We start from the raw sequence: 15,686 nt of genomic DNA, 5'->3' as shown, positions 1-15,686 counted from the left end.
ATCGTGTAAATTCACTGTCATATCACACTGTCACATGTCACGGAAAGGGATTGTTAGTAATGGGGTCTAACAGTTCCATTGCAATAGCATAGCAATGTACCCTGTCAGGTCGACCTCCGTGCGGTTCCCCCTGGAAACCATCGTGGTTAATTCTCACGGAATTAACCACGATGTTTTCAACCTCACCTATCACCTCTCACTGGTGCCCCGCCAGCGTATACCAATAGCGCTGGCGGGGTTACCTTTCCATTATCATCCATTAAAAAAATATAATATTAATAGCATGGGTAGATTTTTAGTTTTACGTTTTTTTTTTTTTTTATACAACTTAGAATGGCAAACAAGCTGACGGCCCACCTGATGGAAAGTGGTAACCGTCGCCTATAGACATGAGCAGTACCATGGACATAATAGAGTATACTGTTTCGCCCATGATACCCCCCATGCGTTGCCACTCCTGAGGACTCAGGTGTTTACGTACAGCTATCACTAACTAACTAAAGTTCATACATACACACAGGATGCATTGTATAATAATGAAAAACAACAGCGGTTCGATTCAAAGACTTTGATGGAGCAAAATTTAAATGAAAAAAAAAAACACTGCTTTCCAAAATATTGCGTTTGAACTCTTTGTGGTCAATACTGTACATTATTTATTTATAATTTGTATTTATACAGAAACTAGTTTTCACTCGCGACTTTGTCCGCGTACCCGGGATATTTACTGATCTGGATAAAACATTGCATTAATCCTTTTCCATTCCAATATACCAAATTTCATAGTGAACGGGGGGAAAGGGGCTGTTAGTAATGGGGGTTAACAACTCTATTAATAGCAATATACCTTATCAGGTCGACCTCCTCGTGGTTCCCCTTGAAAACCATCGTGATGCATTGGTAAATTTGTCACGATGGGCTAACTGATCTGCTTCATCTTCACTTATCATTCCTCATTGGTGCCCCGCCAGTGTATACCGATAGCGCAGGCGGGAATACAATTCCATTATCATCCATTAAAAAAAAAACAGTTTGCAATGTAAGGTACATCAGGTCGACTTCCACGCGGTTCCCCCTGGAAACCATCGTTGTTAATTCCCGTGGAATCCCTCACTATTTGCTAACTGATCTGCTTTCATCCTCACCTATCATCTCTCATTGGTGGGGCTTGCGTATACCGATAGCACAGGGTTGACCATTCCATTATCACCTATTAAAAAAAATCATAGTGATTGATTAAGCCGTTAAGCCGCTGTAAGGTAACAAACAAACTCATTTTCACATATATAATATTAGTAAATATTCCACATTCGATATTTTTAAGGTAAAATGTAAATATTAACTTATTTAAATTTTATCATTGGATGAAAACTTTAGAGTGGACGTGGTAGCTTTAAATATTAAATTAAAAAAAAAAAATTGTGAACTGTTGACCTCATAGGAAACCGGTTCGCGAAAAGGCGGTCCTTTGCGCGAAACGAGTAAGTTGAAAAATAAAAATTTTTGTAACGCTACACCCGGCAACGAACTCCGCCCATCTTCTCTCTCCCTTACGCAGTTTGTCTCGCTCGCGTCGTTTGAAATGAGAACCATCTATTGTTATTTGACCCCATGTCTCTCTCGAGTGAGGGTGTGTCGGATTTTTAAATATACGTGTTTTTTTTTTTAAATATTCGTTTGATGACATACGAGAATAGTGATTTTAATGTGATTTAAGTGTTATTTTAGTTGATGAAACTTTCATGTTTTAGGTAAGTTTTATTATAATACGAAATATTTTATAAAATTTTTAAATTAATCTATTTGGAAAATAATATTTTTCCGTTCAAATTATTATTTTTAAGCCATAAATATATTTATTATTATTTTACTTATTCATAGATATAATATTGATTCCGATAAATTATTCTTATTGTCTATCAGTAATTTAATTCTATTTAACTGAATTAATGCTTAATTTCATTAAAAACACAAGGAGATTTTGTTTTATATGTATATATAATGACTAGGTATATATTGCGGTTTTGCCGTCAATTTTATTTCCGTGAAAATCCTGGAAAATACTCCCGAAAACAATGTTTACGTGACATAAGGAATCTTTAATAAAAATTGCATGCTTTCAAATGAGCCATTTAGGATGTGCGTTATCGATCGATCACTTTATGAGGATAAATCTTTATATTTTTACTAGCTGACTCGGTAAACGTTGTTTTACCATATACATTATTTCTAGAACTATACATGAAAATATATCGTACTACAATTATTATATTCGATTGTCATCATGCAACCATATTGCGGAATATAAAAATTGAGATTAAACAACATGGGTTGATCGTAAAAGCGTGAAAATTTGAATTTATATGTATTTTTCAATGCTAAATCATAATAAAATAAAAATGGAAAAATTTGTCAAAACAATAAAAATTTTTTTCTTTGGGGAGGGTCACCCTTATCATTGAGGGGTGTGAAAAATAGATGTTGGCCGATTCTCAGACCTACCCAATATGCGCACAAAATTTCATAAAAATCGGTAAAGCCGTTTCGGAGGAGTTTGATAACAAATACCGCGACACGAGAATTTTATATATTAGATTATAAATGGATAAAATATTTAATATAAAAAGATAGGTCAATACTTTTAGGGCTAGTCACATTAAACAATTGACTTGAATGAGCTTTAATCCTATAGTACTTTGAATTTATGAAAAAAAAAATTGTAAGTCCAATTTTTAGTATTCTGAATTATCTAAATCTGCCTAAAATTGAGCTAGTTTAAAAGTAATATGTTTTTTAAATATATCTCATACGTCGCTTTCTAAATAAGTCCGACCTAATTGGGTCTAACACCTTAATAGTGGGGGGAAAGGGATTGTTAGTTATGGGGTCTAATAGTCCCATTACTGGCAATATACCCTCTCAGGTTGACCTCCACGCGGTTCCCCCTGGAAACCAACGTGTTTAATTCTTGTCGACTTCATCATGGTGGGCCAACTGACCTGCATTCATTGTCACCTATCATCTTCCACTGGTGCCTCGTTGGTGTGTACCAATAGCGCGGGCGGGATTACCAATCCATTTTTACCCATAAAAAAAAAAACACCTTAATTGTGGAGAAGAAGGGGTTGTTAGTAATGGGGATTAGTAGCTCCATTGCTAGCAATTTACTATATCAGGTCGACCTCCTCATGGTTCTCCCTAGAAACCATTGTGATTGATTTATTGTTAGAATCGTTACGGTTGACTAACTAACCTGCTTCATCCTCACCTATCATCCTTCACTGGTGCCTCGCCGGTGTATACCGATAACGCGGGCGGGGTTACCATTCCATTATCATTCATTAAAAAAAAAGCACCTTAATAGTGTGGTGTAATGAATTTTGAACGAATTGTTTATCAAATTATTTGTTTATAACGTAAGCATTGCTCTGTATCGCATCGTTTAATTGACGTTGCAATACATCATGGTATAAACTTTGAAGATGTTATTGTATTTTGTTTTTTTTTTGATGGGTGAAAATGGTATGGTAACCCCGCCTGCGCTAACAGGATACGCTGGCGGAGCACTAGTGAAGGGTGATAGATGAGAATGAAAACAGGCCAGTTAGCCCATCATGATGAATTCATCTGGAATTAACAGTGATAGTTTCCAGGGAGAACCGCGAGGAGGTCGACCTGGTTGGGTATATTGCTAGCAATGGGATTCTCAGTCTCCATTACTAACAAATCCTTTCCTCCAATGTTATTGTATTAGACTTTTGATACAACATATTATAGAATGGCAAACAAGCTGACGGCCCACCTGATGGAAAGCGGTAACCGTCGCCTATAGACATGAACAGTATTTTAATATAATAAACATATCGTCATAGTCGTAGAATACTGACGGATCTGACAAAGATTGTATATAAAGATCCGTCAGTATTCTACGACTATGACGATATATAATTTTTTTTTCTAATATCTATAATTTCTTTTCCTATTGTCCTATGGGAGGGCGAGAGATGGGCAGCAGCGATCCTTTTAAAACATCTCTAAAAGCCTAACTGCGGTTGCCAACTCGCCTGCCAAGCGTGGCAACTATTGGCAAAACTCTACCTTATGGGGAAGTCTTATGTCCAGCAGTGGACAGCTAACGGCTGAAATAATAATTGTCCTATGCCTCGCTACTTCTGTATTTTTCGTATAAAATACATATAATGCTGTCGACTGCTTGGTTTCTACATCTTTTATTTTCTTTATTACAAACAAAACCTTACTGTTTAAGTAAATAAGCAAATTTTGGTTTGTTTTCGCATTGTATGTCCGGCGTATTACTCGCGTCATCCGATACTTTGTTATTTTGCGAAACGGCGATTTTTAAATACTAAATATTAGCAAACTATCTTTACACACGTTCTTTTTTTTATACAACTTAGAATAGCAAACAAGCTGACGACCCACCTGATGGAAAGTGGTAACGGTCGCCTATAGACATGAGCAGTACCATGGACATAACAGAGTGTACTGTTTCGCTCATGATACCCCCCATGCGTTGCCATTCCTGAGGACTCAGATGTTATTCCTTTGTAACCTGTAAACGCACTATCATATCCCACCCTTCAAACCGAAACACAGCCATGCAAACACGACTGCTTTACGGTTGAAACACGAATCGGACAGAGGTGTCCAAGCAAACAGTACAAAGTCTCCCTCTGGTCTTTAAAAGATCCTGTTAGTTTTTATTAAGTATATTTTTTTTTAATTAAGGTTTGATGCGCCAAAATCATTGGATACCCCGTCGCATTTATCTAATATCGACTTTACTGTCTTTAAAAAAAAACTTTCATGCTCACATTTATACTTTATCTAAACAGTGTGAATCGTGCTGATTTCCTGGTGTATTCATCACGATGGATTAACTGACCTGCCTTTTCAATTTCACCTATCATCCCTCACTGGTGCTCCGCAAGCGTATACCGTTAGCGCAGGCGGGGTTACCATTCCATTATCATCCATTTATTAAAATAAATATTAATATTTATTTTCAAGATCTCTTTGCCTACTAAGAATAAATACTAAAATAAGTTTTAAATAAGTTCAGTTGTGTTTGCATGGCTGCGTTTCGGTTTGAAGGGTGGGATATGGCGTGAATTTACAGAGTACAGAGGAATAAACACCTGAGACCTCAGGAATGGCAACGCATGGGGGGTATCATGGGCGAATCAGTATACTCTGTTATGTCCATGGTACTGCATATATCTATAGGCGACGGTTACCACTTTCTATCAGGTGGGCCGTCAGCTTGTTTGCCATTGAGTTGTATAAAAAAAAAGTTGTATAAGTTTCATGCATCAAAATATTGAATTTGACACTGTAGGTATTTCGGCTTTCCTTTTTTTTTTAGCAAAAATCATTATACGCCTGTACTGTTAAAAGTGCTGTTGTCAAACTCATATAGTAAGTATACAATTACATTTCTCATGTAACATAATATAAAATAAATATTATGTAGGTAATAATTGTATTGCTAGTTGGCACAAATAGTGATTAATGTAAAAGAAATAAACTATCTATTATATACATACATACCTTACATCTAAGTACTATAAATAAATATTTTGTAAATAAATTATTATTTCTTATTAGTATTAAAATTTCTAGAAAATTCACATCTCCCCTCTTAAGGAGAGGAGATGGCAAACTAACCCCCGGCAGAAGCACAGTCGGCCGGGGTTGAGGGCCCCAGGGAGAGAACCGGCGTACAATGCGAGCAGAATCTAAGAGCACTGCTTTCTGCATTTTTCTCGGGAGTGAGCCGCCTCGGAATCCCAACCGTCTGAGATGTTGCTCCAGACTGGTTGGGATAAGACCGTTCAACGACAAAATGATTGGAATGATTTCGGTGGATGTCACCCCCCACATTTTGGTCACCTCGTGAGCCAGGTCGAGATATTTTCTCTTTTTCTCGGTTTCGGCTTTCACGAGGTTCTCGTCATGCGGTATGGTGACATCCACCAAAAACACCCTCGAGAGTGCCCGATCCATCACCACGATATCAGGTTTGTTCGCAAGAACTGTCCTGTCCGTGATGATGGATCAGTCCCAGTAGAGCCTGACGCTGTCGCTTTCGAGGACCGACTGGGGCTCGTACTTATAGTACGGCAACCTCTTATTCGCGAGGCCGTACTTCAGAGCTAGCTCTTGATGGAGTATTTTGGCTACCTGGTTGTGTCTGTGCTCAGTTATTATTATTATTATTAAACATTAATAACAAGATCGTAAAAATTACTTACTAGTTAATTCACTATATAATATCACAAAAACTTTTTATCAGAGGGAGACTTTGTACAAAACTCGTTTGCTTGGGCACCTCTGTTCCATTCGTGTTTCTACCGTGAAACGGTTATGTTTGCATGGCTGTTTCGGTTTAAAGGATAGGATATGGCACTGAATTTACAGAATACAAAGGAGTAACACCTGAGTTCTCAGGAATGGCAATGCATGGGGGGTATCATGGGCGAAACAGTATACTCTGTTATGTCCATGGTACTGCTCATGTCTATAGGCGACGGTTATCACTTTCCATTAGGTGGATCGTCAGCTTGTTTGCCATTCTAAATTGTATAAAAAAAAAGAATAAGGGAGATTTACTTTCTTATGTTTATTAATTTAAAATAACTAGGTACGTGCAGTGATGTAAATCACGTACTATCTAGATGGAGAATAAAGTTGTAAGAAACGTCATAGAACGGTTAAATGTTTTTTTTAAAGACAAAAATAAATAGTGCGCTTTGTTCTATAAAATACTATTATTAATATTACTTTTTAATAATAATTTGTTTGATATTTCTATTCATATACTGACTGACGAATCAAATTAGATTTTATACTCGTAGATGGAGCATCGAAGCCTCAAAAACGGGTCAACTTTTTGTCAGCTAATTGTCAAATTAGCTGACTTGTTTTTCATCAGTGCTCTATATACTTACATACATAATGTATCGCGACGTATCTAAATTTTTTTTTAATGGATGATAGTGGAATGGTAACCCCGCCTGTGCTATCGGTATACACTGACGGGGCACCAGTGAGGGATGACAGGTGAGAATGAAGCAGGTCAGTTAACCCATCCTGACAAATTCAACAACGAATCAATCATGATGGTTTCCAGGGGGAACCGCGTGGAGGTCGATCTTATAGGGTTTATTGCTAGCAATGATGTTGCTAATCCCCATTACTAACAATCCCTTCTCCCCCCACGTATCTATATTTAATTATTTAATAAATAGAGTTTTTACGCATTAAGAAGACGAGGAAATTATAAAACGAAATAAATATAGAAATTGTAAAGGAAACACTGATAATTATTTATCACGCAAATTTGTATGAAAAAGTTGACCCGTTTTTCACTCTCTCAGGAGACACTCTATCTAAGCAATTAAGCTAATAAATAAACTTCTCTATTTGCCCCATGTTCGACAGGTAGAGAAAGCCTTTAGGTGTTATGTCTATATTATTTACCTTTATTATGTATGTATAAGTTAAATAAATAAACTAAATACACTGCACGATTTATAATACAAATTCACAAATACAATAATAAAAAGTTGAGCAGGTTTGGCTATTTTTCTGAAGCGTTTGTAAAGAGACACGCTCTATCTATATGTAATTGTTCTTTATACCACGAAGGGGGTAAACAAGCATACAGCCAGTTTAATGGTAAACAGTCACTGTAGTCTACGGACGTCTGTAGCTCTAGAGATTTTTTTAATAGATGATAATGGAACGGTAACGGCAAAGAAAAGGCAGGTCAGTTAGCCCATCGTGATGAATACACATGGAATTCAGCACGATGATTTCCAGAGGAGACCACGTGGAGGTCAACCTGTCGAGGTATATTGCTAACAATGGAACTAATAGCCCGCATTACTAACAACTCCTCTCCCTCCCCCGTAACACTAAGGGTTTAAGGTGCACGTTGCTAATCATGAAGAAGCCTTAATACACCCTTTTTGAAGAACCTTATACTCTCTATGGAAAACCTCGGATTAATTCAATAATTAATTGAATTAATCCAATTGATGGTGACAGTGATGTCGTAATGGTTAAATTTTTGTTCGCAGATTCAAAATTTAGTTAATCGTTTGACTATAAGGCTTTGTAATGAAATCGACGGCTATGGAGACGTGTTCCGATCGTCTGAGCCCATCGAGTGACTCGACCAGTGAGTCAGAGACCTCGTTACCACCGTTTCCGTACGACAATCAAAATGCCAACTTCTACAATCAGGATATAAACGACAAACAATATTTCTCTTGTAAACAAAAGTCACCAAGAAACGAAGAGCGTAACACGAAAGATGTTTATTTACAAGAAAGCAACAAATTATTCGATAATTACTTATCGCCACAAAGAAATAAAAAATATTTGAATTTCGAAATCAAGTTGTCGCAGAACGATAACTTTTTTAATCAAATAGAAACAGACGATAGGACAATGAGAACGAACTATTTCGAGGTACCCATAGTTGGCGGGAAAAATTGTATTCAAAATGAGAATAATCCTAATATGGCGGATGTCAAAATTTCCAATCAGCAGGTTGGATTCGATAATTCGAATGGCGACAGAGATAGAGTTACACAGTCTTATTTTAGTGAAAATGATAATGGAAATATGCGGCGTTGTTTAAATTTCAATTCCGAACAAGTGCAATGTGTATGCGAGGCTTTGCAGCAGAAGGGCGATATAGAGAAATTGGCAGCTTTTTTGTGGAGTTTGCCACCCAGTGAGTTATTGCGCGGGAATGAGACAGTGTTAAGGTATGTTTAGAATTCGCTATTGCCATAGGTAATGTGTATGATTATGTTTTTTTTTTATCACAATTGTAGTCTCTGAATGCTTGTACCACTAGGGGTATCACGAGAGTGAAATTTAATAATAATCATGTTGTAATGTAGGGAAAATCAGGGGCCAATTTATCTTTCAATCAAACCTATCAGTAATCTGTTTTACTTGGAAAAAACGAAATACACTTAATGTAATTTTTTTAGCGTTGACGGATTTGAAATATTGTTTGAGTTATAATTTTTTTTTTTATTTTCGCTACAGGGCAAGAGCGTTAGTTGCGTACCACCGAGGTGTGTTTCAAGAGTTATACGCTATATTAGAGGCCCATACGTTCCCGCCAAGACACCACACCGCGCTGCAGAATTTGTGGTTCAAAGCACACTACGACGAGGCTGAGAAGGTTCGAGGACGACCTTTAGGTATACATTCTTCAATCAATAAATTGTTACAATCAGATTAGTTGGCGCGTTGTGATGAATTCGCTAGGAATTAAACATGATGGATTTTAGGGGATCTGGGTGGCGGTCGACCGTATATATTGCTAGCAATAGAGCTGTTATACTCCATTATTAACGATCCATTTTCCTCCACACTGCTAGTCTTCATTACTAACAATTTCTTCTTCCCTCATTAATAAGATAAGCATATATATTTGGCTGGCAGCACATTTGCAATGTCTCTGGTGTTGCGGGTGATCATGGGTGGCCGTAGTCACTTACCATCTCATTATCCAGAAAAATACGCACAACGGCCCAAATTAGAGGCTAAGCGCGGAAAAGAGAGTCCAATTTATATTACATTTTACAGTCACTTACCATCAGGTGAGCCGCATGCTTGTTGGCATCCTTTGTTATAAAAAAAAAAACATATAATTCAACCTTTAAACCGAAAGTATAGCAACTTGATAACAGAAACACGAGTAGGATAGAGATTTAACGACCTTACCATCTATTCTCTTATTATTAAACTCATGTCCATCAATTGTCTTAAAAATAATTTCAACTTTATTTTAGGTGCCGTAGATAAGTATAGATTGAGAAAGAAGTATCCACTACCAAAAACCATTTGGGACGGAGAAGAAACGGTTTACTGTTTTAAAGAGAAGAGCAGGAACGCGTTAAAAGACTGTTATTATAGGAATAGGTATGTTATTGTAATTTCTTTTACATCAGAAGGTATCTTAATTTCTATGTAAATATAATAAGCGTGAATTATTAAAAACGCCATTTGGTGATTGATATTCGCCAAGTTGGTATTGTTCTCTTTTTAAATCTCAGTTTTAACCAACTAGATTTTTTTTTTTTAGTACGTTTGTTCCGTTTGGAACAGGCTAAGGTCGGAGACCATGCTGCCTAGTCTTCAAAAAGATAATTTGTCTGGAATTAACCAATTAGATTTTAGCTGTCAACGTTGATAACCTCAAAAAAGTTTGTTCTCTTTGTTTTATATAAGTATACTCCGTTTATTCTTGTCATAGATTAGGGATAGTACTTGCGGTTCTAGTATTCGTGTATATGTTTTTTTTTTTTTATAAAACGCGCCATTTTGATTATGCAAAAGATTTTTTTTTAATTCATAAAGTCTTTGGCAAGAAAATATCAGTCTAGGCAGTTGCCGCAGTACTTATTAACTTGCAATGTTTTAACAGCTCTGTCTCTGATCTTATTTGCATATCGGCCAAGAATGTTAGGAAAATTCTGATAAAATATATTTTTATATATATTTTTTTATAACATATTTATCATATTAAAGCTATTTACTTGTTTTAGGTATCCAACTCCTGATGAGAAAAGAGCTTTGGCAAAGAAGACGGGGTTGACTCTCACGCAGGTGTCGAACTGGTTCAAGAACAGACGACAAAGGGATCGAACGCCGCAGCAGCCTAATAGATCGTTAGTATCTTCTTCTTCTTGTTTTCTTACTTACTTCTGCGTATCTTATAAGCCGTATTTTGTCATGGAATGGGGCATCCCTTTTCCGTCGGTGTTGTAAGAGGTGACTTAGAGTATTTAATCGTCTAAGGATGGTCAGTAACGTCCCTCTTAAAATATCACTAAAGCGTAACTGCGGTTACCAACTCCTCTGCCAAGCGTGGCAACCATTTATGCGCTTTATTTCTTATGTACCACTTTTAAATAATAATTAAGTTATTAACTTATCTTCTAAATTAATATAATAAAAAATAGATTTGATTTTCTGTCTGTAATAGATAAAGTCGAAAATACTTAACCGATTTTAAAAATTATTTTATTTATCACTCAGCTACATTTTTTTTAATGGGTGGTAATGGAATGGTAACGCTGCCCGCGCTATCGGTATACGTTGGCGAAGCACCAGTGAGGCATGATAGGTGACGATGAAAGCAGGTCAGTTAGCCCATCGTGATGAATTCTACTAGAATTAACCACGATAGTTTACCAGGTGGAACCGCGTGGAGGTCGACCTGATAGGGTATATTGCTAGCAATGGGTCAGTTAGATTGCATTACTAACAATCCCTTTCCCCCCACTCAGTTACATTATCAGTATCAGTAATATGGGCTGTATTTTACTTGATATTTTATTTATTTATTTACTTATCAATCTGTGCAAAGTCGGGGCAGATTGCTAGTGATCTATACGTATCTTAAAGGCGAGATGTAATAGGTATGCGAGTTTATATAAACAAATAAATGGGTGGCCTTGAGACAAAAGCTATAAAACGCCATATTCCTTCCATAACAATGGCCCCTTACAAATGTAATAGGAGACCAAGAAATATTTACGTTAGTTGGTACACCAACTTTGCCTCTTGGCCGGCTGATTATTAACCGACTTTAAAAAAAGAGATTCGCACTTCTACTGCCGTGTTTTTTATTGTGTGCATACCATTATATATTCTTTTTTTTGTGAATTGAAGTGCTTTTTGTTAATCAAAAAGGGGTTTTGTCTTTTTGGTCTTATTTTTAAACTTTTCAAAATGGCATAAAAGTGTAGTAAAAATGGATATAATAAGAATCATCATCATCATCATTTCAGCCGTTAACTGTCCACTGCTGAAGTAAGCCTCCTCCATAAGTGGGGGTGTGCTAGTAGTTGCCAAACTTGGCAGGCGAATTGGTAACCCCGTTTGCACGGGGGGAATGGGATTGTTAGTAATGAGATTTAAAACCTCATTGCTAGCAATATACCCTACCAGGTCGACCTCCACGCGGATCCCCCTGGAAACCATAGTGGTTAATTCTTGTTCAATTGGTTGCTATGGGCCAACTGATCTGCCATCATCCTCACCTGTCACCTTTCACTGGTGCCCCTCCAGCGTATACCGATAGCGCAGGCGGGGTTACCATTCCATCTTCACTCATAAAAAATAAACCCGTTTGCACTTCCGGTATAAGCTGGTGGGGCACCAGTGAGTGATAATAGGTGAGGATGTAAGCAGGTCAGTTGGCCCATCGTGACGAATTCAAAATGAATTAATCAACGTGGTTTCCAAGGGGAACTGCGCGGAGGTCGACTTGATAGGGTATATTGCTAGCAATGGGGATATCAGATCCTCATTACTAACAATCCCTTCCCCCCACCGTAGTTAGGCTTTGGTGATATTTAAAGAAGGACACTGCTGCTCATTATCGACCATCAAAATTCCCTTGGTTACCTCTTGCGTTACCCACGAGAAAGTCTTCCTTTGGTGACTTTGGTGGCCCTTGGTGGCACTTATGATAAAAAAATCTAATCGTCTTGAATGTATATAAGAAATTGTATATATTGAGAGAAAAAAAATACAAACCGAAAAAAAAATACAATCAAATTCAAAAAGTTTTTTTTTAGCTTTATCGGACTCCGCTTCGGAAGCAATAGAATATCTTTTACGTACGTAAATAAATGTATAAGTTTTTGCTGTTACAAAAAAAAATATGGGTTACCATGTGACAAAATTAATTCCCTGAAACGAATCGATCCTTACTGCAGTCACATCGGTCTCTTTCAAATTTCATCATTACGTCCTCTCGCTCGTTAGGTGATCATTAATCAAATGTTCAGTCGATAGATCGATTCCTTTGTTCGCTTATGGTCATTTATGAAAAAAAAAAGTAAACACGTGTGTAAATTAAAAAAAAAAAGTAAGCACATGTACGCTTTAATGTCCACTTCACAGATTTTAGAGAGATTTTTTTTTATCTGTGACGTATAGCTATGTTGTTTTTAACCGACTTTAAAACATGGAGGTTCCCGATTCGGTTGTATTGTTTTACGTTTCTTACCCCATAAATCTGTTAGTTATAAACCGATTTGCAAAATTCTTTTTTCATTCGAAAGGATATATTTATAGATAGGTCTCATAGAAATTTTATCAAAATCGATACATTAGTTTTGTTTTTTTGTCAAAATAATTAGTTTTGGCACACTTTTTTTTTTTATAATGTTCGTTTAAAACTTTCAAATATTAAATCGATTTTTGTTTATGAATAATAACGGAATGATATTCGCGTCTATGATATCTATTTATTTCGGTTTACACTGGCGGGGTACCAATAAATGATGATAGATGATGATGATGAAGTCAATTAGTTGGCTCATTCAGATGGAATTACCGACGAGGGTTTCCGCGGGGGTCGACCTGATAAGCTAGCAATTGGACCACCTATTATTAACCACGATGGTTTCCAGGTGGAACCGCGTGGAGGTCGACCTGATAGGGTATTTTTTTTTGATAGGGAAAAATGGAATGGTAATCCCGCCTGCGCTAACGGTATACGCTGGCGGGGCACCAGTGAAGGGTAATCAATGAAAATGAAAACAGGCCAGTTAGCCCATCATGATGACAGTTTCCAGGGGGAACCCCGTGGATGGTCCACCTGATTCATTACTAACAATCCGTTTTCCCCCGATAGGGTATATTACTAGCAATGGGGTAGTTAGATCCCATTATTGACAATCCCTTTCCCCTAATCTAAATGGCGTTGTATGATGTATCCACGGCTTATATTACTATTGCATGTTTTTCAGAGAAATGCTAGTACCAGCTCAATACGCGGGACCACAAGGCGGTTTGGCCCAGGCTCTGCTGCCGAACGCCTACTACCATCAATTGCAGGATCCCGCACACTACTTGCACAGCGGTGCGCCGTAGTGTTGCCATTTATTAAAAGGTGATTAATTTGGTGTTGTGATTTAATTAGTTTAGAATTTATATTAATGACTTTATGTATCTTGATCACGTTTAATAATTCATGATGAGATCAAATTAGAAATCATGATCAGCTAGTAATGAATCAGTTTGAATGAGTACTATTTGACGGAGGGGTTAAGACACAACGGACACAACCTCTGTCTTACATCTACAGATATGTGTAAACGTGAGATAGAGTCCTTCGGTATTTCTCTCTACTTGCCCCGCATGCAGTGGCGGATTTGCAGTCTTTTTTTTATACAACTTAGAATGACAAACAAGCTGACGGTCCACCTGATGGAAAGTGGTAATCGTCGACTATAGACATGAGCAGTATTATGGATATAACAGAGTATACTGTTTCGCCCATGACACCCCCCATGCGTTGCCATTCCTGAGGACTCAGGTGTTATTCCTCTGTACCCAGTAAATTCGCGCCATATCCCACCCTTCAAACCGAAACACAGCCATGCAAATACAACTGCTTCACGGTTGAAACGCGAATGGGCAGAGGTACCCAAGCAAACGATTTTTGTACAAAGTCTCCCTCTGGTAAAAGTCTTGGCCGTCCTAGGCCCCAGCCCATGTAGTAAGTACCAGCCAGCCTTTTCTCAACACCCATCATATTGAGTACATAGTGAATTTACCTTTTTGCCAACTTTTATCGAAACTGATTCAGAAATTTAGTCAACTATAATATCTGCTAGTTTGTAACAATTTCCGAGGTTTCTTTTAATTATACGTACTTTGAGTTATTTCTTGTTATCACCAGTGAATTTTTTTTCACGATTGGCCGCCGCTAATATCTGGCCGTCCTAGGCCAGGGTTTCCTGGGCCTTAGGGCAAATTCGCCACTGCCCGCATGGGACTTGGCGTAAAGATAGGTAAAATCTTAAAAAATACCCTTATATAAGATTTAATATAAGGATCAAATCTATACTTAATTTTAGTTTCGTGATGTCTTTTATGTTACTTTAATAACTAACTGATTAAAATGTATGTTACTTAAAACTTTTAATAATAAGTTCAATGTTTAGTGATATTTAATCAATAATTATTGATAATATATCGATTGCGTATAATGAAATATATGTAAGGAAAATAACGATTAAAAATTTGTTTAATACCGAGAGAGTTATTATCCGTTTTTAATTAAAAATTATAAAAGCAGGAGAGCAATACTTTTATATTATATATATATATATATATATATATATATATATATATATATATATATATATATATATATATATATATATATATATATATATATATATATATATATATATATGTTAGTAATATCGTTGGTGTAGGTCAGGGGTCGACAACTTGTGGCACGCAAGCTACATGCAGCTCTTTTGTTGTGAAGCTGCGGTTTTTTAGTTCTATCATTATCATCATATCAGCCTTTAACTGTAAGCTGAACATAGTTGTCCTGCTTGGCAGGAGGATTGGCAACCGCAGTTAGGCTTTAAAAATGTTTTAAGAGGGACGCTGCTGCCCATCCCTCGCCCTCCTTTAGTAGTCTCTTACGACACCCACGGAAAAGAAAGACGTGGCCTATACCATACGCAAATAATATTTATTTTATAAAAATGTAAGTACTTACTATTCATTGTCGGCAAGAAAAAATTTTGTGGCTCTTTAAAAACTTTTTAAATTTTGTAAATTGTAATTTTTTACTCTTCCCACTTAAAAGGTTGCCG

The 15,686-nt window shown here is 36.9% G+C and overlaps 1 protein-coding gene across 2 annotated transcripts; it reads left to right on the top strand.

Annotated features, from left to right (window-relative positions):
• The first annotated feature begins 1,618 nt into the window (after positions 1–1,618).
• Positions 1,619–15,151, top strand: LOC113523248 (uncharacterized). Of its 2 annotated transcripts, XM_052891843.1 has the most exons (6): positions 1,619–1,751; positions 8,106–8,801; positions 9,091–9,248; positions 9,843–9,972; positions 10,599–10,721; positions 13,818–15,151. In XM_052891843.1, the coding sequence occupies exons 2-6, from the start codon at positions 8,146–8,148 to the stop codon at positions 13,939–13,941; spliced, it is 1,191 nt and encodes a 396-aa protein (XP_052747803.1). In that variant the 5' UTR covers positions 1,619–1,751; positions 8,106–8,145; the 3' UTR covers positions 13,942–15,151. The 2 variants fall into 2 exon arrangements, with proteins under 2 accessions (XP_052747803.1, XP_026764938.1); XM_026909137.3 differs by lacking the exon at positions 1,619–1,751 and having other exon boundaries at positions 7,998–8,801.
• The last annotated feature ends 535 nt before the right edge of the window (positions 15,152–15,686 follow it).

The sequence above is a fragment of the Galleria mellonella genome, unplaced genomic scaffold (assembly GCF_026898425.1).
Source record: "Galleria mellonella isolate WM207_F2 unplaced genomic scaffold, CSIRO_AGI_GalMel_v1 utg146, whole genome shotgun sequence".
NCBI classification, from domain to species: Eukaryota; Metazoa; Arthropoda; class Insecta; order Lepidoptera; family Pyralidae; genus Galleria; species Galleria mellonella.
This window is presented reverse-complemented; position numbering and strand designations above follow the sequence as displayed.

Coding starts and splice junctions, on each gene's coding strand:
- LOC113523248 (XM_052891843.1), top strand. CDS start 8,146: ATGAAATCGACGGCTATGGAGACGTGTTCCGATCGTCTGAGCCCATCG. Junction 8,802..9,090: donor GGGAATGAGACAGTGTTAAG/GTATGTTTAGAA, acceptor TTTTCGCTACAG/GGCAAGAGCGTTAGTTGCGT. Junction 10,722..13,817: donor CCGCAGCAGCCTAATAGATC/GTTAGTATCTTC, acceptor CATGTTTTTCAG/AGAAATGCTAGTACCAGCTC.